The sequence below is a fragment of the Mustela putorius genome, unplaced genomic scaffold, assembly GCF_011764305.1.
Source record: "Mustela putorius furo isolate JIRA1106 unplaced genomic scaffold, ASM1176430v1.1 tig00004007_pilon_pilon_pilon, whole genome shotgun sequence".
NCBI lineage: Eukaryota > Metazoa > Chordata > Mammalia > Carnivora > Mustelidae > Mustela > Mustela putorius.
Window position 1 is genome coordinate 11,852,139 of NW_025422145.1, and position 26,716 is coordinate 11,878,854.

Consider the following 26,716-nt stretch of genomic DNA (forward strand, 5'->3'; position numbering starts at 1 on the left):
CTCAGGGCAATGTGCAGAGGAAGGAGCGGACAAGATATTGCTGCATGATTTTATTACTATAAATATACAGTAAAAACGAACCAAAACTAGCCAATCAGAGTACATCAAATGATAGCACAGTAAGTCCAAGACAGGCCAGTCTGCATCCTGGCCTTCAGACAGAGTACTGGCACCAAGACCAACGGTTAGAGGCCAGGGCTGGCGGGTCAGGAGCAGGAAGGAGCGGGAGGGAGGGAGGGAGGCAGCCAGGCTGCGTGTACGTGTGTCTGCACCTCTCGGGGTACGCGCGGGCAGGAGCACACAGTGGGCAGCAGGGGAGGGCAGGGGAGCCGGGGAGTCTGGAGGCTGGGGGAAGCCGGCCTGAGCACGTCTGAGAGCTGTGTCTAGGCCAGCACTCTGCTCATAGGCTCAAATGGAGAGATGAGTCCCCTACGGCTAGTTTCTCTCCTGAGCACCCTGCAGAACGAGCCACAGGGAGGGTGCTGCGGTGGGGGCCAGAGCTTTGCACACACAGGCCGGCTGGGCCACAGGGCTCCATGGACAACTGCCGGCTGCCCCAGAACCATCCTTTCCAGGGCAGCTCCTCAGAAAGCGGGCCGCTCTGCACCCCTCATCCCAGACCAGGAAAGTCTTCCCACCTCAGGGGCCTGCACAGACCCAACCACCTGGAAGGTCCCTGCTGGGGACCAGCTGTCACCTGGGACACCAGGGCTGGATGCCCCCTTTGCCTTTGTCACCCAGAAAGTTTTGCTTTTAAAAAAAAAAAAAGGCAAGGTCACCTCAGATAGGATCTGCCAAGTGCATTCCCCAGGCCGGTCCACCACAGGGAGCCCAGAGAGAACAAGTCAAAGAAAAACCAAGGGACGCTTCGGTGGTCAAGAGGGAGCAGGGAAGCCGCTCACATCCCTCCCTGGGGCAAGTGGACAGCAGCCCCACGAACCTAGCAGAAAGCCCCTCACGGGCAGGCACCTGCCACATGAGCAAAGCCACTTCAGAAAAGGTGTGCAGGGCCAAGAGGGGCCACCGGTCACTACCTGCTGTCTTGGCCCCTCAGTCAGACCCAGCCCCAAGCCCCCAGCCCCCAAGGCTGAGTGGGCCTGAGTGGGTAGGGGTAGCTACAGGAGGCAGCCTTGCCCCCCAGGACTGGAGCAGGAAGGGGAAGAAGCAGCAGAGGGCACAAAACAGCAATAGCCAGGCTGCCAAGGACACAGGCACAGGGGGGTAGGGGACAGGCACTGTTTCCTTCATTGACCATGACTCAGACCCCACTTCCTTTCCACCTTGGCCAACAAGACCCTTAGGACATCTCCTGTGAAGACACCGCTTCACCCACCAATACACTTTTCTTCAGAGAATTTGTGCTGAGTTCTTGGGATGTCAAGTCCCCAGTAGCTAGGGTGCTGGGAGAAGCTGGTCCAGGCTGCATGTGGGTGGTCAGGCCCCAGTCCCAGCCACTCAGCCAATGGGACGTCTGGGGGAAACCTCAGAGCCCAGAACAGAAAGCTGCTGTCCTTCATCTTGTACCATTGACAAATACATCGACTGTAGAAAAAGGAATTTGTCAGAGGAGACAGTCCACTGTGCTCTTCAATCAAGGGTTGTGTGGCCCCTCAGAGCCAACGGCCACGCAGAGCGTGCAAGACGGGAGAGGCCAGGGGTCACGCAGAATCTGGTGGCCCCCCGGCAAAGTCTGGGGAGCTAAGGGCTCCATGCTGCCAGCCTGGCCAGGCTCTCAGAGTGGGGTCAGCTCAGTGGCCCCAGGGTCAGGCCGGGGTGGGCCAACGGTATGGAGGCTGTGGGGCGTCTCCATGGAGGTGGACCATCCTGTGGGCAGGAGCAGAGGGAAAAGTGGTCATGGGTGGCCCACTCAGCCATCGGGCTCAGCTTCCACCAACCATGAGCCCCCCCAGAGAGCAGGGCCACCCAGCACCCCCTACACTGTCTGTGGCAGGACCACACAGAGACCTAGAACTCCAGCCTCAGCAGAGTAAGGGGGGGCCTGTCTCTTCTGGAGCAGAACCCAGGCAACAGCACCATCTGATGCCCCAAATGGAATGCAACGGGTACCATGGGCTCCTGCCCCCTGGGGCCTCCTCCCTCACCTGGCCCTTGGTTCCTGGGATCTGACCAGCCACTACCCTTCACTACTGAATTAGACCAGGACTCGGGCAAGCCCAGGCAGAGGAGAGTGCACTTGGACCTGGAGACAACTCTGTGCTCAGAGCAGCCCCCAGAGCCCCAACCTGCCTTCTTCAGAGGCCTCCTGATGCCATGAGGGACTCTGTCCCTGGACGGAGGGTGCCCCCCGGTGACACAAGCCCATAGCAGCAAGTGACCGGCACAACTACAGAGGGACGGCTGCCCGCCGCCCGTCCACTGGATACGGGCTCCACGGGGACAGCCTTCAAATCACAAACCAAGGAGTGCGTCTGCCCCGTCACCTATGACACAGACTCTGAGGTGGAGGAACTGATTTCTTAGGTGGCTTTGTGTGGGGCGTCAGCTCTGCTATGCAGCCTGCAGGCAAAATACAGTTCTCTGGAGCTCAGCCTGACCTCTGTGCATTTTCACTTTTGGAAGTTTCACCTAGATCACAGCACTCAACATCCACTAACATGCAGACCAGGGCCGACTTTATAGAAGTGTTGGGCCCGACTTCAATAGAGACGAATATTTGTCAGAAGAAACATTCAAGCAGAAGAGTTCGTACAAGGACATAAATGCAGGTGTCAGAATGAGTGGACAGACACGGAAGCTCGGGACAGCTGGCCAGGAGGAAGGCCGCACATCAGCCTGGGGCGCATCTCCCCGCAGGGGCTGCTGGGCCCTCACTGCCAGGATGGGCCAGGGGTTCTGCTGGAGCGCTCCACCCCACGCACGTCTGGGAAAGCTTGGGCCACTGAAGGCACCGGCTTCTCCACCACTGGACTTCCAGAACCACTACTGTCACGTGAAGGAGGGGAAGAAGGTCCTAAATGCAGTCACCCGTCCGGCTGGCGCTCTGAATGACCTTCCATGGAACGGTCGTTCGGCAAGGTCACCCAGGTAGAGGGCATTTCCCAATCAGGGAGAGGTCAACCTCCCATGGCTTCCTAGTACACGGATTTCAGCCATGTGCTGGTATTCCGGAAAGTTCCACAGGTAGGCTGGGGTCAGCAGCAACAGGGGTGTCTCAGCAAGGACTAAGTCACCATTCCTGGGACCTTAAAGGCTAACAAAGCCTGCCTGGGCCACCTAGTCCAGACAGAAAGAGCTCCGGCTCCAAAAGTTGGCCAATGTCATACCCCTAGGGACCACCTCTTAGGAGCAAAGGTGTAGCACATTTGGAGAGTTCTGGATTCAGAATTCAAGACCCCAGGGAAGACACGGACGTGGAAGAAGCCCAGAAAAGGGCAAGGCACCCGCAGGGAGGGAGCAGGAGAGGGAGAGGCAGCTGGGGAGGTCCTCAGTCCAGCACCATCTAGGATGACCCTCAGAGCCACCCCGCGACACGGATGCAGAAGATCACGTACCAGCTTACTCCTCTATACCAACAGAGCAGGAGTCAGGCCCCAGGGCTGTGCAGAGGAGGAGAGAGATGGAAGCTCAGTTAGCAAAGCACTGACAGACCCGCACATTCCACAGCGAATGCACTGCTTTATGACGAGACTGCCTGGGGGGGGGGGGGGACACATGGGACTAAATGCCCACAGACTCACGTGCTGAAACAAAGGAGAACAGAGCACGGGCCACAGCCCAACAACGCAGAGGGACTCAGCCCAGGGAAGCGTGCACAGGGCAGAGGTCAGGGCAGGTGGGGTTCACCTTGAGGAAGGGGGATCCCGGGGGGCCCGCGCCCCAAATGACCGCCCACATCTAGCTTTCCCACACGGATCTTACCAGCCTCCTCATCATCCCCCTAAAACACCATGAACACGAAGGTTCGCTACACTGTGCCTGTCCCTCCAGGGGACAGCTGTGCAGCTGCCATAAAGAACAAAGACACCCGTGTGCACGTCCCCATTCTCGAACACACCCCGATGTAGAAGACGTTTAGCATTCTTTGCTAAACGAGACCCCATAGCAGAATAGAACATGCCAGCTCAGGAATAAAGGAAGACAGGTACATGTATGCTTATGACGGTATGCACGTCTGCAAGGCCCCCTGCCCAGCCTCCAGGTACCATCAGCAATGCCCGTGGGGAGCGCCCCTCAAAGCACATGGCAGTACCCAGGGCACAGCACACAATGTGCACAAGCCGGGGGGCAGGGGGTGTGGGCCCCAGAGCCGCAGCATCGCCCTCCCTGTGGGCTCCAGTGGGCCCACAGCTCTGGGGCTGGACTCCGGCTTCTGCTGCCCCAAACATATTTCAGTCTCTCCGTCAGCCCCTCCACACCTGGCCTGCCCCCCCCACCACCTGTGGAGCTGAAGGAGGCACATCACTGGCCTGGGGTTTGGGGGTGAGAGAGGCAGAGAGCCTGGTGTCCCGTTCTGACATCCAGACACTGCGGAGCAGGGGCTGGCACTGCTGGGTGTGCTCAAGGTATCCCTTCAACCACAGGATCACAATTCTTGCTTGTGCTTCTAGGAAGTCCCTCTCTGGGCTCTCCCCACCCCCCCCCCAAGCTTGTATTTATATGGAAATCACTGAAGTTCCTTGAAAGAACTTACTGGAATTTTCTGTTGCTCTATAGGACGCTGGTCCTAAACATGGCTTTCACCCATGGGTTTCTCTTGGGGGTGGGGGGCATAAGTACTGATGGCACTTACTGCCGTTGCTACCCCTGATGACCGTGCCACCCTCTGAGCTAACCGGACCCTCTGCACAGCCCACTGCTTATCCAGATGCTGAGGTGGGCGGAACAATACACCTTCAAACCAAAGCACATCACAGCCAGGCCCGCTGCACGGGTCACCGAGAACTAGGGCAGGCGGCAGGGCAAAGGTGCTTCTGAGCCACATGGCACCAGCCAGACTTTGAGGGCATAATGGCTATTTATCTTGATTTTATTTTTTATTTTTTATTTTTTTAAAGATTTTATTTATTTATTTGACAGACAGAGATCACAAGTAGGCAGAGAGGCAGGCAGAGAGAGAGAGAGGAGTTAGCAGGCTCCCTGCAGAGCAGAGAGCCCCATGCGGGGCTCGATCCCAGGACCCTGGGATCATGACCCGAGCCGAAGGCAGAGGCTTCAACCCACTGAGCCACCCAGGCGCCCCTTATCTTGATTTTAGATCCTCAGATGGTATCTTAACAGGCAGCAGGCACAAGTCTCTGAGGGCCCCCGACTCCTGTCCCCATCTTTGGAGCCCAGGACTTAAAGCTAAGTACCTTGACCCACAGGAACAAAGAAGAAAGGAATTGGGGGCAGCCAGCAGGGGAGCAGAAGCCTTTCAAAAAGGGGGGAAGAGGGGCACCTGGGTGGGTCAGTGGGTTAGAGCCTCTGCCTTCGGCTCAGGTCATGATCCCAGGGCCCTGGGATCCAGTCCCACATCGGGCTCTCTGCTCAGCAGGGAGCCTACTTCCTCCTCTCTCTCTCTCTCTGCCTGCCTCTCTGCCTACTTGTGATCTCTGTCAAATAAATAAATAAATCTTTTAAAAGGTGGGGGGCAGAGAAGCAAAGGCCCTTCCCCCACTGCCCTTGGGCCTTGCAGGTGCCTGGCACCCCACCTGGCCTCCCAGCCCCGGCTTGCGATGTGCGGCTTCACCTGGGCCCCGTCAGCCCCTCAGGCAGAGGCGGAGGACTGGTGGCCTGCATCAGGCCTGGGGCATGCAGGTGGCTTTGTGTGTGTAGCTCCCTGGGGCCGAGGCCCTGCTGTTGGGGTACCCGAACAGGGCCTACTGGGCCCATGGGTGAAGTAAGAGTGGGAGATAGCAGCGGGGTTAGACCTGCCTACCAGGCCCCAAGCAGGAGGTGGATGGAAAGAAGGACAAGCAGTCCCTCCGACCTTCCTGACGCTAAAGTGGCTCTAGGTGTGAAGGGGCCTCACGCACAGGCCCTGACCCAGACAGCAAGCGGCCGCACGGGGTGACTGTGTGGCCAGGGTCTGGCTGTGCTTTGGGATCAATGGAAGGAGCGTGGGTAGAGCCAGGGAGAGAGACCTGGGCTCCTGACAAGCCAGCCCCTCCATGACCAGTCCAGCCAGACTCCCAGCTCCATGGGGACAGTCACTGGACAGTCCATGTGGACGGATGGTGACAGTATACTCACCCCCCAGCCCGAATGCCCATTGCGGTTACCTGGCAGGTAGACATCGGCGGGCAGGCGGGGCTGGCCGTGGCTGCAGGCCTCAGGGCTGCCGTCCTGTAGGACATTCTCGAAGGATGGCACTCGGCTCCCTGCAGAGGACGGGGCAGGTCAGAGGCCTATAGGTGGAAGGTGGTCATTGACCCTCTGGTCAGGATCCCCAGGAGCCTGTCTTCCCTCCCTGAGGGCTCTGCAGCAGCGGCGGGCCAGACCCTACCCCCACTCCCTCCTCTGCGCTCAGGGCCTGAGAGGCCAAGGTTTGTTCTTCTTCACGACTCTCCTCTCCCAACCCTGCTTGGCGTTTTGTTCTTCAGGACAGAAACACTATATACTCCTGTTTACAAAAACAAGAAGGTAATAGATTGAATGTCTCCTGCTTCTCCTTCCACCTGGGCCACGTGCACTGCAGTGGGGAGCTAGTGTGGCCCGCGTGCAGACAGGAGCAGCAGGTCCCCTCCGGCAGAAGGGGGGTCCCGGGCCCTGGGACAGGCACAGGCTCTGCCCAGGAAGGAAGGAACGGCAAGAGAGGGTCGGGCCCATTCTGAGGTGGGGAGCCTGTTCCTGGGAGGGCCACGCGTCACTGCAGCACGATGCCGGCTGGGGAACCTGCTGGTGAGGAGGGGGTCACAGCAACAGGGTAACTGCAGGTTACTCCAGGGTCTCTACCATGCCAGACAGCCAGCCAGCCACGGCTACTTTCTGCCTGTCACCTCCCAATTAAATGGCTGGGAGGGGGGGTGCCAGGGTGGTTCAGCCATAAAGCCTCTGCCTTCGGCTCAGGTCATGATCCCAGGGTCCTGGGACGGAGCCCCACATCAGGTTCCCTGCTCTGCTGGGAGCCTGCTTCTCCCTCTGCCCCTCCTTCTGCTTGTGTTCTGTCAAATAAATAAACGAGTAAAATCTCTTTTAAAAAAATGGCTGTGAGCCTCCTGCCACGCCCCCCAAGCCAGCAGAGGGAGGCCGGGGAGGCACCCCATTATATACCACAACCACTGGGAGGTCAGGGCCTGTTAGTGGCAGGTGGGACTCAAGCCCCAGCAGGCTCTCTGTGCTAAACCCCACCACTCCGGACAGGTGCAAGGCAGACCCAGGGACACGCAGAGGGGCCTGGCTAAGCTGTGCACCTGGCAGTCCAGCACACAGCCTCGGGAGGGACCCTGAGTCTCTCCAGGCACCAGAGGGGCAGCCCGTACGGGACACACAGGAGCAGCTGGCTGCCTGTGGAATGATGGCCGCTGCAAAGCACTGGCTGGACGTGAAGGAAAACCAAGCCGGCGGGGGGCTGTGCATGGGGAGAGCCTGCAGTAAGGAGTGCGGGACGCCCAGGAGGGAGCCGGCCTGCGCTCCCCAGAACCGCAGCAAAGCCCCCCGGGAGGCCGCCCTACAGTGAGGCCGCACACGTTCCTCAGGCAGAGGGCTTACCCTGCTTCAGGGCCGCTGCCTCGTCCGCCTCCTCCGTGACAAAGCTCTAGGAGACAAGGACAAAGAGCGCCTGCAGCTCCGGGGCCGCCAGCCCGAGATTTCCCGCACAGCCCCCCCGCCCCACCCCGAAATGAGGTGCACCCCCCAGCTAAGGAAACCGGCCGAGGCTGGCCCATGAGCAAGTGGTGAAGGGGACCAGGGCACACTTCGCCCCAGGTCTGGAGTCCACCCCCACAGGCATTGGGGACAGGGTGACAGAAGGGGCTCACCTCGGGGGAGCTGCTGAGCGCCAGCCCTGCCCCACTCAGCGGGGGAGGGGCGTCTGAGTCCTGGGACAGCTTCTCCTCATCCTCTTCATGGATGGGGGACGACGGAGACCGCAGGGTGCTGGGGACAGAGAAGACGGGAGGGAAGGACGGGAGGACGTACGGAGGATGAACACCAGCTCACCACGGCCAACGGTGACCTTTGGGGAGACTGCACACCCCGAGGGCCGGGGGGAGGCATGTGCGCCAGTAGAGACAGCGGCTGGACAGTCTCGGAGGCACGGGCCTGACCCCGGCTCTGTGGTTCCAGGGGGAGGAGAGCATCACAGCGGTAAAGCCCCAAAGTGGGAGGCAGGGGACGGGGGCAAGAGAAACCCCATGCTTCTTTCTGGATCTGGAGGGGCCCGGCCAAGTGTGCAAGTTGCTGCGGTGTGGGGGGTTTTACAAAACTTCCACCTTTTCTTAAGAAAACAGAACCCGTGAAGAAACAAAGGGTATCGTGCAGAGCAAGTAATATGTGGAATTCAAGAAACAAAACAGAGGATCATAGGGGAAGGGAGAAAAAAACAAGATAAAATCAGAGAGGGAAACAAACCATGTGACTCTTAATCACAGAACAAAGCGGAGGCTGCTGGAGGGGAGGTGGGTCGGGTGAGGCGACTAGGGGCCGGGCAGGAAGGCGGGCGTGTGACGGAATGAGCACAGGGTGCTGTGTGCAACCGACAAGCCACTGAACCCTTCCTCTGAAACTAACCTGAATTTAAGTTAAAAAATAAACACACGTGTGACGAGAAGGAGCACATGTCTCGCATCTTTCCAGTGGAAGCGTGACCAGACTCTGCTTGTTGGGCACAACAAGGGCACCAACATGCTCCTGGTTTCGTGGCAGCCCAGGTTTGGTGCCACAGCTGTTCACCCAGCAGGATGTGCCCATGCGACAGCCCTCAGGATGTCCCAGGACCCTGAGACTCAGGGGGCTCCCACTGTGTCCTGTGTGGCTTGGGACAGGGAAGGACGCTGGGCACTCGTGGCCTCTCCCAGGGCATCTCTCCAGCTGCTGTGCTCTGTCCTTTGCTATAACCGACCTTAGCGTAATCTAACCTGCTACTGGTTCTGGGAGTCATTCTGGTGAATCACCCAACAAAATATTCTAAAACTAATGTTGCAAATACACCGGCTTTGTACTTCTTTATTTTTTTAGTATTATATTTATTTAGAGTAAGGGAGCATGCATGTGAGCAGGGGGAGAGCAACAGAGAATCTCAAGCAGACTCCCCATGGAACGTGGAGCCCGATCCCGGCATCCCGGGATCCCAGGATGATGATCTGAGCTGAAGTCAGATCATGAACAAACTGAGCCACCCAGGAGGCCCCCTGCTTTGCACTTCTTACATGATACCACATGCTTCCCCGACCCTCGCCACGGGGCAGACATGTGGGTTCCCATGTACCACACCCCAGAGGGAATCCCGGCACCAGCCTCACCTGTCAGGGGATTTGCTCCTTGGCTTGCCCTTCTGGTGGCTGCTTTCCAGGATTCGATCCATCCCCGCAAGTGGACAACTGGCCTGGGACAGGCCATCTGAGACGCCTGAGTAGGTGATCTCTTCATAAAGGGGGGCTGAAGGGATGGCCGGGGAGATGGCCCGAAGGCCATTGAGCGCCTCAAGTAGGGAGATGGGCTCATAGCCAGGGGGGATGCTGTCAGAGCTCTGTGGGGACAAGAGTGGGTGAGGGATGGGCTGGCCACACTCCCTGTCCGCTGCCCTGGGCCACAAAGCCCTAGACGCTGGCCTTGTGCCCCAGGCACATGCTACTCCCCTGACCCTGCCTTCTGATCATCTCCTGTCCACTCTACCTTCCAGGGACCTAAATCCCCCTCCCTCAGAGGGGCACCCAGAACTCCAGAGCACCTCCCCAGGGCTCCCTCAGCCATCAGCTGTAGCACGCAGCCTTGGATGCCCGAATGGCCCACTCTGCCGCAGATGAAGGAAGAGAGGCCACCTAGAAGAGCCCCCCCACCCTTGGTCTCAGCCAGCCCCTACCTGGCTTTCTGTTCCTGCCTGGCACGGGTGGAGAGTGAGGGCTCAGAGAGAGAAAGGAGGCTCAGGAGCGGGTGGAGAGCAAAGCCATGCCAAAGGCGGGACAGGCCAGTAGAGCTGCGTGTGTTCTAGACCAGGGAGGGCCTGGCCCCGCAGGGAGCTTTACCCAACACAGGCATCTGGCCCAACTCAAGATCCTCTGTGTGCCTGGAACAAGCATCCACGGAGGGGGACACGTTTTCCAGATGGTTCTAATGGGCACCCCTGGTTCAGAACCAGTCTTTCCTCTTGCTAGGAGTGGAGCAAATCAATAGCCTGTGTCTTGCTTTAGGGTTAGCGTTGGGAGACACCCAGCTGCTGGGAGATGTTAGGCCCTCAGGCTGTTATGCAGGTGGGACAGCCACCTGCCTCGCTTTCACTACACAAGGCGAAGGGCAAATGCTCAGCAGTGCTCCCAGGGTGAAGCCCCCGCCTGAATGCCCGCTCTGCTGGGAGGACGGGAGGGCTGCCTTCCAGGGTGGCCTTGGGACCAGGGGAAGGCAGAGGAGCCAGGGTAAGAATTCCCTGCCCTCAGCAAGCACATCCTGAGTCCCCTGGTCACCTGGGCCCGTGGAGCCTTGCATCTGTTCCCAACGCACCTTCCACTTAAAGGCCAGTAATACTATGAACCTCCTCATCCTCCAAACTGGAAAAACCTCCATCTCGGGGCTGGGCTTCCAGGGACTTCCACCTAAGTTCTGCCAAGGGACCACGAGGGTCGGTAGAGGCCCAGGTAGAGGCCCCCGCCTGCTCCCTGAGATGCAGGGAAAATGCCAGAAAACCACATCCTTGGCCCAAAGAGCTAACATCCAAGGGGGAAAGAGCAGGGGGTGCGGGACGACAAGCAAGCGTGAGGAAGACAGTTTGCAAAAACTAGCAGCAAGTGAGGTCCACCTCCAACATCATTCCACTGCCAGCAAGAAAAAAAAGGGAAACGAGGCCACTGGGGACCACGGGCAGAAGCAGAGCTGGCGAGAAGGGGCAGCCCGAGGCCGGCGCTGTTGCCGCCTGACAGCAGGGGTCAGAGACACTGGCTTTTTGCCGACAGACCTTGAGCTTTGCTTGTTCCACAAAACTCCCTTCCGGGGCAGGGACGCCAGGACTGGGGAGAGTGGATTTGACAGATTAAATTAACCAAACACGTTAGCCAGGGGTGAAAATGACTTCCCACAGTTGTCATTGGTTGAATCATTAAGGCACGGGGCAAAGTGGCCATAGGGCCAAACACACTTACTGTTTCCCTTTTAGGTTTCTTGCTGGCCAGTGAGGCGGGGTGCGCCTTTGATTTTTTAAAGGGACACTGTCAAGATAAAAATCATACATTTTACGACTGCCACCCCCCAAACGGCGCTGGAGCTGGCGGGCTGGGGGCCTCCCAGGTTTGCTGGCCTCTAGGGGTGCCAGGAGCCTGTGCTTGGCAAGTGTGACCTGCACGTGAAGTCCGGGGACCTGGCCAAGTGCACATTCTGCAGGGCCTGGGCCCAGCATCAATGCAACTCCCAGGAACTCTACTGCTGGTCAAGCCCGTCCCTATCCCACTGCCCACTCAGGGCCTGGGTCACCCCAAGAAGGTGGTCCTGGCCAGCATGGGCATGAGGCTGGCCAGGCGTTCCCCACAGTGGACCCAGCTGAGCAGGGGAAAGGGGCACCACCCCCTGTCCCTCTAGGAGGCTCAGGACTGCCTCATGAACTTATCACCAATGTCCAACTAGAAGCAGCCGGGATTAAAAAACCAGTCCCAAATCACCCCCACTCCTCGATGATCTTAATGGTGTCACTAAAGAAAATCTGGGATCTCTGTGGTACTACGTGGAAACCGCTTATACCAGGAATGTGGGGGAGCACAGGAGCCCATTCATTCGGCTACCTTAACCCTCTGCAGGGGAAGGCACAGGCCCTCCGGGACACGTGAAGCATACAACCCAAACCCGTCTGCCCAGCAGTGTGAGCGGCATCTCGGCTCTCTCAGGACAAGAGGGGTAAATGTGGGAAGGTCAGGCCGGATGCTCAGACTCCAGGGCAGGGCCTGGGAGCGAGGGGCACACACAAGCAGTAAGAAAACCCACTATCCATCCCCAGCTCCCATCCTGCAGAACAAGGACTCCAATCCCAGGGACAAATCACAGCTTAGGGTCACTCCTCTCTCCACTAAAACCGCATTGCTGGAAAAAATACTCAGGATTCGTAAATCCAGCATAACACCAAATTCACCAGAGGGCTGTTTCGGAAGGAGGAAGCCCTAATACTGACAGGGAGCCAGCAGGCAAAACACACAGTCTGGTTGGCCAGGAAGAGTGGGGGGGTGATGGGGACCGCATCTCCGAGGCGGTCTTCCGTCTGCTCCAGGTATATAACCACAGCTTCAAATTTCAAAAGAGAAGCCAAAAATCTGAGTCTTAAGGAAATGTCCAGACTTGTAAACACTGGCCCAATATTCAGAATCACCATAAAGGCCAAACACATCACCCCCTGGCCCAGGGCAGAACGCCATCTCGTGGATGCAAGAACCACAGGGTGTGGGTCCTTCTCCTCTAAGAATCACTGAGTCCAACAATGGACCCACTGGCTGCAAACAGCTGTGGCCGGCTGGGGCCCAGGAGCTCCAGACCTAGGGCTGCCCCTGCCTGTCCCGCCCACCCACGCCAGCCTCCCCATCCTGCCCCATCCTGCCCCATCTGTCTCGTCGTGCCTCTCTGCCAGTGTCTCAGTACCTACTTTTCTACTCTCATCCCGGTCTGGGTCTCTCTCCATGTCTCTGTGACTCTGTGTCTCTGCCCATCTCTCTCCATGTCTTTCTGTCTCTGCCTATGGTTCTGGGTCTCTTCGTCTCTCTCTGTCTGCCTATCTCTTGAGCCAGAAAGCCATCTCTCTCCCCAAAGCCTAAGTCCATCTTCCTCACGTGCCTACAAGCTCTACCTCAGTTTCCCAGGAAGCAAGTGAGGTGGGTGGCTGTCAAGGCGCTCCCTGACCCCCGTGTCCAGGCTGGGCACCACCTCTCTGTGGGCAGAGTGTGTGTGGGGGGGACATGGGACAGACATCCGCTGGGCGGGACCTCACCTCCTAGAACCCACACAGTGGCCCTGGCTGTCTGGCAGGTTGAAGGACGGTGTGGATATTCAAATTCAAGGCAGGGTTGCACGCCATCAGGTGGCCCTGGTTCTCAGAGAAACTACAACACTCTCGAGAGCTGGGGTTCACTGGGCCCAGCCTAGGTCATCCCTTCAACCTCACCACCACCTCTGGGGACCAAGGGTGGCCCACCAGGCACATGAGGATGGAGAGAGCCAGCAGGTAGGGAGAGGCAGACAGTCTGGCCCTGCCTTTCCTTTCATCCCCCAACCAGGGCCTCACGACATGGCCCCACTGGGAACCTAAAGCCGTCCTAACACGAAGGTAAGTCCTGAGGGCATCCAGACACCTGATGGGCTCTGCAAGTGGGCAGGAGCTTCCTCCAGACACCCTCCTCTCTGCCCCATACCCCCCCAACAGAGAGGAAAAAGGCACTTACTGAATGCTCATCGTGGTCCATGCTCTGGGCCAGAACAGGGCTGAAGGAGACGGGGGACAGGGCTCCCGGCTTCTTCCTCACCGCCCGGATCTGCAAAAGGGCCCGGAAGGCTGTGGCAGAGGAAAGGGCTCACATCAGGCAAGTGGCAGCCGATTCCAGCACCACTGAGCCCCTCGGGGCTCCAGGGACATTGGCCACCTCCCCCTCCCCACTGGAGGTCCTAGAATAAGCTACGTCTCCAAATCAGAGGCAAACAGAGTTACATAAGAACGCCCAGAAGGGGGACAGATGAGGTCAAGAGTGTATGACCTCGGTTCAGGCGGAGCTTCTGGGGCAGCAGACAGGGTGCCACGAGACTCCCACAGGCCAAACCCTGGACCACGCACATGATGGTGCATCTGTGTCATACCTAGTGACCAGCTAAAAGCACCCAGTGCGCCCTGGACACTGGCCAGTCTCTTCCTGGAAATCATACCAAGGGCAAACAGACATACGTATGTGAACGGCCCTGACAGGACGATCTCTATTCAGGAAAACCAGCAGCAGCAACGGGGAAAGTAAGTTAGGGTGCAGGCTACTGGTCATCCTGGACCATCAGCTTCCCTAACAAGAGGGTAACGCTGATGAAAAGTGCAGGTCGCACACACTGTCAACAGCCGCACACTGTTACCAGCACCCGCTGGGACACCCACATCCACAGCTCTGATGGCAGCTGCCTCAGGCTGTAGGCTCAGAGACAAGGGCCCCGGCCCAACTCACCCAGCCCACCTGGGCCCCTGGGCCTCCACGCCCGGGAGACAGGGTCCATGGGGAAGGTTGGCGTTCAGCTCCTGCTTCCCAGCTCCTCGCCTGTCCCTCACAGAGGAGAGGCTACTGGCCCTGCTGCCTGACCCTCCAGGACTGGCACACCAGCCCCCTGCAGGCTCCCCCACCAACCCCTGAGGTCTCATCAGGGCTGGGCTCTGGACCCCCACGACCCCACAGCCTCATCCTCCACTGCCACATGCCCGGCCTGCCCTGTGGCCCCTGCACGCAGCTGTCTCTCCCAGAAGGACAACCTGTTTAGACCCACCCACCCCTTACTAGCTGTGAGCCTCGAGACAGTGACAAGACAGGTGTGGCACTTGGGGCCACACGGCTGTGCAGTGACTCAGGGATGCAGGGTGAGGCACGAGGACCCCAGGCGGCCCCAGGGACGTGACTGGCGCACCAAGGGGTAAAAGGACAGGAAGGTTTTCTCCAAAAAGCTATCCTTTCCCCACCAAATGGAAACCCACAGCGCCCGGGGTGGGCTCACTTCTCTCCCGCAGCCTGGGCTCCCTCACTGCCAGGACCCACCCACCCACCTGATGCTCATTTTGACCCTGTGGGATTTGTTTTTCCCTGAAAATGTTTAGATTCCCTCCACAGGACGACAAACACTTGAATCGGAATTAACTTGGAGAAAATGTCTACAGGGCTCCCAAAACCTATCCCTCAGTCAGCTTTCCACCTCACCGGGACTATTTTTTTTAAATCAAAAAAACATTTCCACATAACACTTCAAGACTGAATTTGCTGGCCAGTGTCTGTCCAGTTCCAATTTCACCACAAGCTCCCACTCGGCCACATCCTTCCCAGCCATGACCTCCAAAGTCTAAATTTTGGAGGATGTCAGCTGCACACGTGCCAGCATGGTCGCCGTGGGTCCCCACCACCCGCACCCAGTATGGCATCAAGCTTGCTGTGCCCAGGGCAGGCAGCTGACAGCCCCCCGGCCCCACTCACGCAGCCGGCAGATGGGGCAGTTGCTGGCCTGGTAACGCAGCGTGTCAGCGCACGAGTTACACAGGCACAGGTGCCGGCACGGCAGGATGAGCGTGTCCCGCAGGTCTGACAGGCACACCACACACTCGTTGCTGTTGTCGCTGTTCTCCTCGTCCGAGGGCTGCAGGGGGACACCGAGGGTCTGAGGGTCGGCAGGTTCTCAAGGACCACAGGTGAGAGCTGGGACAGGGGTGGGGCAGGGAGGTGTTCCTGTCCCTGGCCGCCCTGCTGGCTGTCCCGGCTTCCCCAGAGGGAAACCAGGTGAGCAGAGGAAGGTCCCGGTGGAGCAGCAGTCCTCAGGATACGTGGCCCAGAGCTGACCCAGCCTGTGCCCGCGCCAGGACAGAGACAAGGATCTGTGCCCCACCGAGAACACTCAGGTCTCATTCTACTCATCAGAACCACAGAGAAAACATGGGAAAGACCCAACAGTTCAGATCATGTCCTGCACAGGGCATCCACTTACTGAGCTGAAACTGGAAAAAGCTGGTAAGTCTAACTTATCTAATTAGCATCTGGATCAAGAGTCCACGAACAACACCACCTGTTTCCATACCCCAGGTGTGGCCGGAAGCTGGCTTCTGCCCCCTTGTTTCTGAGTGGCTACGCTGTGAGTGCGTGATCTGTGCCATTGGGCACGGAGCGGATCCGACAGACGGCCAGTCAAGGTGGAAACGTGCGCGCGGGCCGCTTAGGGACAGTGGGCCACCTGCGGCATGAGCGCACGAAGCACATTGAGAGCTCGCTTCGGAGAACAGGGGCCTGACCAAACTGCCCTGACTTCCGGCTTTCAGCCAGTCCCAGCTGTCCCAGAAGCTCACGTGTTAAGACTTCCAAAAACGTTTAAAAAAAGATGATGGGGCGCCTGGGTGGCTCAGTGGGTTAAAGCCTCTGCCTTCGGCTCAGGTCATAATCCCAGCGTCCCGGGATCGAGCCCCACATCGGGCTCTCTGCTCAGCAGGGAGCCTGCATCCTCCTCTTTCTCTGCCTGCTTGTGATCTCTGTCTGTCAAATAAATAAATAAAATCTTAAAAAAAAGAGAGAGAGAGAAAGAGATGACAGTTTCCCTGTGTCTTTCAAATGATGACAAGGGTACAGGCTGATTCTCTGCCACCCTACCCTGGCTGGGCCAGACCACGGCTCTGTCAGCCACACGCTCCAGCTACTTGCGGATGGGGGACAGGTGAGCTGGCAGGGGCAGCAGTGACTCACCCTGACGGGGTGGGAAGGGGCCCTAATGCAAGGCTGTCGCTCCCCACCTGACAGTTGGCGACCCAATGATGTTAACAAGTCAGGGAATTTGCTGGAAAAAAAACTAAATGCCTACAGACTCTGTTAACTCGTCTATTTATTCATTCATTATTGTTAATATTTTTAAGTCATCTCTACTCCCAATGGGAGCTTGAACCTATAACCCCAAGATCAAGAATCGAATACCCACCGACCCCAAGAGCCAGGTGCTCCTCTCTAACTTTGAAAAATTAAGAAAAAATGGGCACCTGGGTGGCTTAGTCTGTTAAGCATCTGCATCCCAGGGTTCTAGGATCAAGTACCGCATTGGGCTCCCTGCTCAGTGGGGAGTCTGCTTCTCTCTCTACCATTCCCCACTGCTTGTGATCAATACCTCTTTCTCTCTCAATAAGCAAAATCTTAAAAATAAATAAATAAATAAAAATAGAATTAAAAATTAAGGTAAAATGGGAGTCTGGGGTCCCAGGGCCTCCTGGGGAAGGCACATGGGGGACTAGCTCATCTACCACCAGCTGACAGGGCCCTAGCCAGGGCTGGGGGCGGGGTGGGGGCAAGCCCCTCTGGGATTCTTCTTCCATGCAGGTGGAAAGGAAGCTGGGGAGTGAAGTCCTCTTGCAGTCCCAGCAAATGTCAGCACAAGCACACACCTTTGTCTCCTGGTTGTTCTTGTTCTCGATGCCGTAGATCTCCTGCAGCAGGTAGCTGACCCGGTCCACCTGCAGAACAGAGGAATCTGGGCACCTGCCGGCTCCCACTCAAGGGCTCCGCTGCACCCACCTGGTCCAACACCACTTCCCAGGGGCTGGGCTCGGGTCCAGAGCAGATGTGGTTTGAAATTCTGTCCAGCGGCTCCTCAGGGAGTAGGCCCAGTACTAGAATGGCAGAGAACCTGCTTTCTGCCCAACCCACCCAGTAGCCGGGGCCATGTGGTGGTGGGGGGCGGGGGGAGTCCAGTGGTTCTGCTCTCCAGGGGGCATGGAGCCAACCTGCATACAGGTCAGGCAACCGTACCCTGTGCCCACCTTACCATCCCCCTCTCCAGACCAAAATACTTTGGACCCACCCGTCACCAGCCACACAAGAGTGACCAGAGTCAGACCTCACACTATGTTCAGAAGTGGTATGTTCAGAAGTAGCCCTATGGACGCAAATAGACCTTATCAAGCCGGACACAACTTGGGGCTACAAGTCAGTACTGCGACTTGGTGGGCACACACACGCATCCGATGCAGTAGACCCGGACTGCCCAGAGGATCCCTCCGGAGAGTCAGAGTCTGTGTGTGTTTATGTTTAAATCAAGAGGGGCCATGATACTTCTTCTACCAGACTTACAATTTGCTTCTGCTTTAAAGGTTTCACAGAGAAGCTGCCGTCGACATGCTACAGGAAAGACAGACAGGTTAACTCAGCCATGCTGTGCCACTGAGCACTCCCAGCAGCAAGCTGAAGGCCCTTCCTTGGCCGTTCCACTTCCACTGCTGAAGGACAGAGCCCGGCCAGGTCTCTCCAAATGGGGGCCTCCGACTGGGCCTCGAAACTACCTGGATGACTGCCTCCTGGGTCCTCCTAGCTCCCCAGGCAGGGGTCAAGCACACTCAGGTTTACGACCATCAGGCAAGTTCTGACAATAGCCCAGAGCCCCCCAGCAGCAAGCAGCAGCACCTGGACAGCAAGAACTCGCACAGCCCACTTCTAACCCAAAAAGGGCTTGGCTTCGTTCAGAAGACAAACATGTACACACATACGCCCCAAACCCTAAATACTCTTAAGAACTAAGGAGGGTGTTTGGTAGCATCTGGGGAAACACACCACCCAGAAGTCGAGGTTAGTGAAGACCTGAGATCTTGTGACAAGGCCAGTTACCCCTCATAATCCACAGAGACCAGCACGTGGCATCTGCAGTGCAACGGAGTCCAGAAGGAAAGTAGCTTCTCCTTGCACTCTAAACTAGAGGTCCAGATGGAGCCGGCCATCGATAGCCCACCCGGCCCACCAGAGACACAACCAACAGCCACCATCTCTTCCAAGAAGGCCAGGCTTGGGGAGCGCAGCTGGCGAGGGAGAGGCCCACCCTCTGGCCTAGGCGCCCCGTGCCACCACAGCACCAGGGGCCCAAGGGAGCACGGGACAAATGGGCCACAGGGGCCTTGGTCCCAGATGTCCTAACTCCCTGGGGAGTCTGGAAAGACCAGATCGATGGGAGTAGCTGGGCGCTGCCCTCAACCTCTCAAGGCCGCAGACGCACAATGGGCTGAGGAAGCTGGGGGTCTGCATGGAGTGCAAAGTCCAGAAATAGCAACCTGAGTCTGGTTTCCTCATGGGGGTCCCTGGTCCTTGGCCACCCAGGTCACAGGCTGGTGCCAGAAACACTTTACCACTGCAGGGTGCAGGCCAGTGTCAAAGAGCCCTGGGGTTGGGGGACATCTGTCATGACATTCTCCAACAGGGAACGCGCCCACCACCTCCAGCAAGGGTCTCGGTGAGCAGGGATCTCCTCCTAACACAGCCAGGCACTTGCCTGCTACATGAACACATACACACAACTGCTTGGCCCCCACGAACAGCAGTGACGGGGAACCAGAACCATCCCTAGACCCCACGACAGCCTCATGCAGAAACGATGGTGAGACTGACCATTCTTGCCCCACTGCACCCTACATAATGTGGCCACAAAACACGAACAGCTGGGGAGACTGGGGACTTGGGTCTGCGTAGAAGAAAGGGTCAAACCTCCAAGTTCAAATACACATCAGGCGGAATGTAATACTAAGTAAATGCTTACATGTAAATGGTCTCCTTATACATGAGGCACCCACAGCGCAGGGACTCCAGGAGGGCCTGGACGTCTTCTCTCTGCCACCAGAGAGGGTCTAGGGCCACGCCAGACAATGGTGGACCCCTAGCAATTGGTTCACTGAGCGGATTGGTTCACTGAGCATCTACTGCACACCAAGGACACAACAAACAAGGGGCCTAGTTCTGTCCTCATAACACAGGAGAACTAAGTACCACAAGTGTCTGCCCCTGAAGTCTGAAAGGCCCTAGTGGGGAGTGAGGTCAATGTAGGCCTGTGGCACCGGGTGACACAGCTATTTGGAGTCAGGGCAGAACACACCTGTGAGGACCAGGCCAGGCTGGGAGGTTCCAGTGGGCCTGGTGGGAAAGGCAGGGGTTACCACCTGGGTGATTCCCACACATCCCACAGAAAAGCTGGTCTGTGATGACAGCCCTCCACATGGGTGTCCAGGTCCATTCGGGCAGGTCAGAGCTGGCCCCCTAAAACACACCCCCTCACTATACATCGGATGCCCTTCAAAAACCCAAAGGTGATGCTACCTCGAGGCCCAGCCTTCTGGAGCCCAGAGGAACCAGAAGGCCTCCCATTCTGCTCCGAGCCTCTGACATGAAGCCCATGTGGTCAAGCCTAGACCCCAAGTTCAGACTTCTAGTCTCAGAACACCGTCCTACTACCCATGCTCCCTGGTCACGGGCACAGTAAGGGGCAGGATGGCACTTACCTTTTCAAAGGCGGCCAAGAGCACATGGGCATGGCCAGTCACTTCCACAACTGCCCGGGAGAGAGAGGAGGGAGTGGTCAGAGCTGGCCTCAACCCCTCCTCTGTCCCCAACCCTGAACTTCTGCTTCTTAGCGGGAGCTTCCCTATGCTCTTCCTAGCGGGAGTTTTAGAGCCCAAAACCCACGGGAGGATTGTCCTCATCTCGCCTTCCTCTGCCTGGGGGGCCGTCTGCTCCTGCCAGCCATTCCTCCTCCAAAGTCACCTCAAAGTGCCCCCTGCTGGCTCTGCACGGAGGAACATTCCCACACGGCTTAGAAGCCAGGACTCGGCACTCCCATGCTCCCATGTCAGCCTGCCACGCTGAGAGCCCACAGCACGGGACCGCCCTGCTCCATGCCCTCTCCGCTCTTTTCTGTCATGCCGCTGAGCGTGGACGCCAGAATCCGAGGCCTGGCTAGCTGCTGTCACCGCAGCGGGAGCCAGGCAGCTGCCAATTCCTGAGTCAAAAGGAGCTGAAGAGAGGGCCCTGCAGCCCAGCCCCGAGACAGACAGTTTGGGGCTTAAACCCCATGGCCCTGAATGCGCTAAGTGGGCTGAGCCAACGTCTTTCATCACTTCTGGAATAAACTCCCTGCAGACCGAGGGGAGAACGGTCCACAGCCCGGAGGGAAGAGGGATGGAGAAGGGCCGCTCACCGTCTCCTTCATCCACCACGGCCTGGATGACCACTGGAAACACACCCCGGTCCAGGTCGAAGTTCAGCTGAGGAGAAAAGGAGGCGAGAACAGTCAGACTGAGCTGGAGGGGGACAGCACCGTGAGCAGGACGGCGACGCGGCAGAGCTCACGCAGACAGACAAAATGGCCACGGAAGACAGCTGCGTACCTCTTTTCCCTTTTGGCAAAACATAAAAAAAGATTGAGATGGCAAAGTCATGTAACTGAGTGGCACTAAGTGCATCTGTAAGGTCACGTTCACCACGACCACCATCCACTTCCAGAGCACTCCCATCATCCCAGCGGAGCCCTGTCCCCACGACCATGCACCCTCCCCACTGAGTAAGCCCCACTCGACTGTGCACCCGCGGATTTGCCTGGTTTGCAGCTTTCACAGAAGTGGGACGTCACAGCACGGATCTCTCCCACCTGGCTCGTTCACCGAGCACCACGTTTACGAGGTTCGTGCACGCTGCACGGGCATCAGTGATTCCTCCCTGGGCTGAGTACTCCTCCACTGAGCGGCCAGACCCTGCTCACCCATTCGCCTGCTACGGGACACCGCAGCTGTCCCCCTTCTGGATGCCACACACACCAGCAACGGTGTCTGAGTCTCGGGCAAACAGTGTTCAGCCTTGTAAAGAAAGTGCCTGGCGGGGCACCTGGGTGGCTCAGTGGGTTAAGCCTCTGCCTTCGGCTCAGGTCATGATCCCAGGGGCCTGGGATCGAGTCCCGCATCGGGCTCTCTGCTCAGCAGGGAGCCTGCTTCTCCTCATCTCTCTCTCTCTCTGTCTCTCTGCCTATTTGTGATCTCTCTCTCTGTCAAATAAATAAATAAAATCTTAAAAAAAAAAAAAAAAAAAGAAAGTGCCTGGCTTGTCCCCACCAAGGGCAAAAGGAAAGGGGCCGCAATGTGGCATGCAACTGAGCTCAAGGAGACACCATCCCCCCTCACTTTTCCTTCTCTCTGGCTCCCTGCTCAAAGGCCACTCTCCTCCACACGCACGTAGCCTCCACATCTGCTCACCAGCAGAGGCCACAGGCCAGGACCCACAGGACAGAGGCGACCAGCTGAGGACACCCCAGGCAGGGTTGCAAGAGGAGGCCAACAAGGTGCCTGTGGGTCCCAGACTGTCAGGGAGAGACAGGACTCGGAGGAACCAGGTACTGGAATCGAGTCTGACTCTACCACCTGAGCCTCAGTGTCCCCATCTGTAATAGAGGACTAAAAGCTGTCTCTGGTGCATGGGGCAGCTGAGAAAACACACAGCGAACATCAGCCATGCAAAGCCTCACATCTTCAGGCAGCAAGAGCTGAGGAGGAACGTGGCCCCAGAGGACCTCACGGAGCGACACGGGGCACAGACTCCCAGGCACACAGGCCCCTGGGGGCCCACATGCACACCAGCTGCAGGCAGGGAGGTGGAGGACGTGTTTAGGCCCCCCCAGTACTCAGCCAGGCTTCATGCTCGCTGCAGCCTCAGGGGAGAGACCTATACCACAGATCTCCAGACTTTAAAGGAGGGGGGCCTCTCTGCAAGGCCTCCCTTGCTCTGGGGTGACCCATGGTGGGTGGCGGAGGTGATTACATGAGACAGGAGATACAGGTCACCCACAGCTATCCATGGGACAGAGGCCCCTCTGCAAGCCTGTACCTGCCCTCCCCACCCTGAGTCAGGGCACAGGGCTGAAACCATCCCGCAGTTATCCTGGTGACGCAGACGCTGGGTGATATTCAGATGCTGCCCTTATGAGGGCTCTAAGTAAGCCGAGGAAGGGGAGCGTTCAGGTAAGAGCCCGATGGGAGCAGAGCCCTGAACACGCAGCCCGCTCGCCCCCGCGCGTCGGGTCAGTTTCTGGAACAAAAGCCCTGTACTCCTGGAGGCCAGGCGCTCAACAAGCAGCTCTGTGCTCTGCGGAGCCAGGGTGACCAGTGCTGTCCTCCCTTGCACACCGAGTGCGGCCCGAGCACCCACAGCCAGTCGTGTTCCGCTGGTCTGAAGAGACCTGCATGGTGACCCCACCAGCAGCCAGTGACCCCCACCCTCCTCTCTGGTCTCACGGCCCCACGGGGCGCACAATGGACAGACCCCGTCTTCCTCTCTGCGGTCGGACTGAATTGTGTTTCTGCCGCTCAACCGGAACAGTCCTGCCACAGATACCGTCCGAAGGCTCCGTGGCAGCAGCTTAACCCACTGAGCCACCCAGGCGCCCCAGGAGACGTTGATTTTTAATGCAGGAAGACAGACTTCTCTTAGGAAAGAGCAGCCATCCTGGTCAGGTGAAGAGCCAGGCAGCTGACTCCGGGAGGGGCCACACTGGATTCTCGAGCTCAGGCCTCCTCTTCCACAATACAAGCATGGGTGGGAGCCTCGCCCCACGGCAATTCGAGCTCGCCCACTGCACAGGAGCTTCCAGACAAGGGTCTTTGCAAGTCCTGGGCCAGATGGACACCGGGAAATAGAGGCAAAGCAAAGGACAGAAGAGCAGGGATGTGGCTCTCACTGAAAGGAATGGAAGCCCGAGGGAAATGGAAGGGAAACCCGACAAAGAAGCCACTCCGGCGGGATGCCTGGGTGGCTCAGTCGGTTAAGCTGCTGCCTTCGGCTCAGGCCATGATCCCAGAGTCCTGGGATCGAGTCCCACATTGGGCTCTTTGCTTGGCAGGGAGCCTGCCTCTCTCTCCACCTCTGCCGGCTACTCTGCCTACTTGTGCACACACTCTCTCTCTCTGACAAATAAATAAATAAAATCTTGAAAAATATATATATATTTAAAAAAGAAGCCACTCCGGCCACCAGGCCATCTCTAAGACGTCCACAAATTGATTCAGTAAATAAAGTTATGCATGAGTGAGGACGGGGGAATATGGGAAATCTCCATGCCTTCCTCTTAATTGTGCTGTGACCTGGTCTTAAAGAAGTAAAAAAAAAAAAAAAAAAAAAAAAACAAAAACTGGCACCTGGGTGGCTTAGCGGGTTAAAGCCTCTGCCTCTGCTCAGGTCATGATCCCAGGGTCCTGGAATCGAGCCCCACATCGGGCTCTCCACTCAGCAGGGAGTCTGCTTCCTCCTCTCTCTCTGCCTGCCTCTCTACCTACTTGGGACCTCTCTCTCGCTGTCAAATAAATAAAAGATATCTTAAAAAAAAAAAATTAAAGGGGGGCTGAGTAACTCATGATTTTGGCTCAGGTCGTATCTCAGGGTCCTGACATCAAGCCCAGTGCTAGGCCCTGGGCTCAGCAGGGAGTCTGTTTCTCTCCCACTTTATCCCTCTTTGTTGCCCCTCTCTAAATATATAAGTTGTTTTAAAATATTTTGGGGCACCTGGGTGGCTCAGAGGGTTAAGCCTCTGCCTTCAGCTCAGGTCATGATTACAGGGTCCTGGGATCAAGCCCCGCATCGGGCTCTCTGCTCAGCCGGGAGCCTGCTTCCCCCTCTCTCTCTGCCTACTTCTCTGCCTACTTGCGATCTCTGCCTGTCAAATAAATAAATAAAATCTTTAAAAAAAAAAAAAAAAACTTTGAGAGTGAACAAGCATGAGCAGGGGATGAGGACAGAAGGGAGAGGGAGAAGCAGACTCCCCGCTGAGCAGGGAGCACAATGTGGGGCTCGATCCCAGGACCCTAGGATCATAACCTGAGCAAAAGACAGATGCTTAATTGAGCCACCCAGGCGCCCCAATAAAATAATTAATTTAATTTAATTTAATTAAAAAGCAAGCCATAGCCAAGAGAAATGAAAACATACATCCACACACAAATTTGTATAGCAACATCCGTTTGTCTCCCAAAGCTGGAGACAACCTAAACGCCCATCCACAGATGAACAGATAAACAAAACATGGCCCAGCCACACCGGGGGTATTATGGGCCACAGGAAGGAACAAAGTACTGACAGCTGCTACCACGTGGGTGAAGGCACGGTGCTCAGGGACAGAAGCCAGGCACAAAAGGTCACACACTATACAAGTTGGCTTATATGAAACGTCCGATGCAGAATGACGAGCGGCTGCTGGGGGTTAAGGGGAGGCGCGGAAGGGACTGCGGTGGGCACAGTGTTTCTTGTGGGGGTAACAAAATCGTCCCACTGATGGCTGTACCACTCTAGATACAGACCCTCTTCAGCTTATGACAGCGTTTTGGCTTGAGAAGCCCCTCGCAAGCTGAAAATACCAGAGACTGGAATTGCACTTCCTGTGCCCGCGGAGCCTGACCACGCTCACTTCCGTCAGCCTCCCACAGAGCCGGCTGCACTGGGAAGCGCTGAGTAGCTCGTGTGATACACTGAGTACCGCGCTGAAGGAGAGAGACAGTGCGTTGGCTGTCTCTGGTTGTTTCCCCTCGTGACCACGTGGCTGACCGGGAGCTGCGGCTCTGGCCACCCACACCACCAGAGAGGACCGAGCTACAGATCGCTAGCCCGGGGGGAGCCCATACTCCAAAATTCAAAGTATGATTTCGACCAAGTGTGTATAGCTTTTGTGCCAGCGTGAAGCTGAAAACTCAAAGATAAACCATCTTAAGTCGAGCACCATCTATCTGGTAAATATCACTGAACTGTACACTTTAAAAGAGCTAACCAGGGGGCATCTGGGTGGCTCAGGCGGTTAGGCCACTGCCTTCGGCTCAGGTCATGATTCTGGAGTACCAGGATCGAGTCCGGGTCAGGCTCCCTCTGACCCTCCCTTTCTCATGCTTTCTCTCTCACTCTCTCTCAAATAAATAAATTGAAAAAATAAAATAAAATAAAGAAAAGGGCTAACTGTGGGGCACCTGGGTGGCTCAGATGGTTAAGTGTGGGCCTTCAGCTTAGGTCATGATCTCCAGGTCTTGGGATCGAGCCCTAGTCAGGCTCCCTGCTCCATGAGGAGCCTGCTTCTCCTTCTGCCTCTCCCTGCCGCTCCCCCTGCTTGTGCTCTCTTTGTCAAATACATATATACATACATACATACATCTTCCAAAAAAAAAAAAAAGAAGTGAACTGATCTGAGCTTATGTTAGCTGAAGACATAATCCGGGAAGGTGAAGACGAGGAAGGGGTCCTGGGATAAGTCCACATGAGACAGGCCCACATGGCTGCCCACCACACCCTCTGCACCTGCCACCACCCCCGCCACGTCCACTGTGCCACACGCTGACAAGCAGCAGTGTGGGCCCCTGCTGCTCCAAGGGAGGAAAGGGGGTCCCCCCACATAGCACTTCAAACTGGTTTATGAACCAAGTGTGCCCCCAGGACAAATGACCTCACCAGGAGTCTGGAACCCAAACTGTCCGCCTGACTCAGCACATCTGCAAACACGCAAGGATGTGTTCTGCAGCTGAAATGCCAGCCAAGGAACTGCCATACGAGGAAAGGTCACCAAAGTGAGGTGCAGCCTGAGCCCAACCCTCCCCACAGGCAACCACAGGGTGGGGGGGTACCCACTTGTCTGCCCAACCCCCTCTGCCTACCCAGCTCCCTCGTTTCTTTGGGGAAAGGCTTTCCTCCTTTCACAGGAGGGTGGGCAGGACCACAGGCACTTGCTGGGTACCCCAACCAAGAGTGTGGATGTGCAGGGATGGACCTGACAGAGTGGGACTGGGGGCGAGGTTCCAGTGGCCCCATCCTTCTTTCAGAGGACTTTCTCACCTGAGCGACACAATGGCAGCTTCTGCTGCTTGCCATCAAAGCACCCTGACAAGAAGCACACACACAGCCAAGAGCAAACACCGTGGTGAGGCCTTCCCCTTCTGACACCGTCCACCAGTCCCAACCTTCTTGCCCAATTCCTATGCCACCCATGCCCCTCGGCCCCCGTTCCTTCCCCCTGATTTATTTTAGTAATTTACAACTGCTATCTTTAAAAAAAACTACAGAATTCAGCTAAACGAGAGCAGCCTGACAAAAGGCCACATATTGTATGACTCCATTTATGTAAA

At 57.1% G+C, this 26,716-nt stretch overlaps 1 protein-coding gene across 6 annotated transcripts in view; it reads right to left on the bottom strand.

The window, feature by feature from the left end:
- Positions 1-26,716, bottom strand: part of MGRN1 (mahogunin ring finger 1) — a 54,279-nt gene that overhangs the window by 1,329 nt on the left and 26,234 nt on the right. Inside the window, exons 6-18 of one of the 6 annotated variants that reach the window (XM_004750456.3) lie at positions 20,776-20,842; positions 20,081-20,130; positions 17,895-17,942; positions 17,210-17,278; positions 15,273-15,432; positions 13,506-13,615; positions 11,232-11,297; positions 9,402-9,628; positions 7,920-8,037; positions 7,651-7,696; positions 6,222-6,320; positions 3,513-3,557; positions 36-1,824 (exon numbers count right to left, since the gene is read on the bottom strand). In XM_004750456.3, coding sequence (XP_004750513.1) covers positions 3,517-3,557; positions 6,222-6,320; positions 7,651-7,696; positions 7,920-8,037; positions 9,402-9,628; positions 11,232-11,297; positions 13,506-13,615; positions 15,273-15,432; positions 17,210-17,278; positions 17,895-17,942; positions 20,081-20,130; positions 20,776-20,842 — 1,101 coding nt within the window. In that variant the 3' untranslated portion in view covers positions 36-1,824; positions 3,513-3,516. Of the gene's footprint in view, positions 1-35; positions 1,825-3,512; positions 3,558-6,221; positions 6,321-6,445; positions 6,563-7,650; positions 7,697-7,919; positions 8,038-9,401; positions 9,629-11,231; positions 11,298-13,505; positions 13,616-15,272; positions 15,433-17,209; positions 17,279-17,894; positions 17,943-20,080; positions 20,131-20,775; positions 20,843-26,716 lie in introns of those variants that run through there. The other 5 variants (XM_013055061.2, XM_013055059.2, XR_001179034.2 and 2 more) reach the window with 5 other exon arrangements.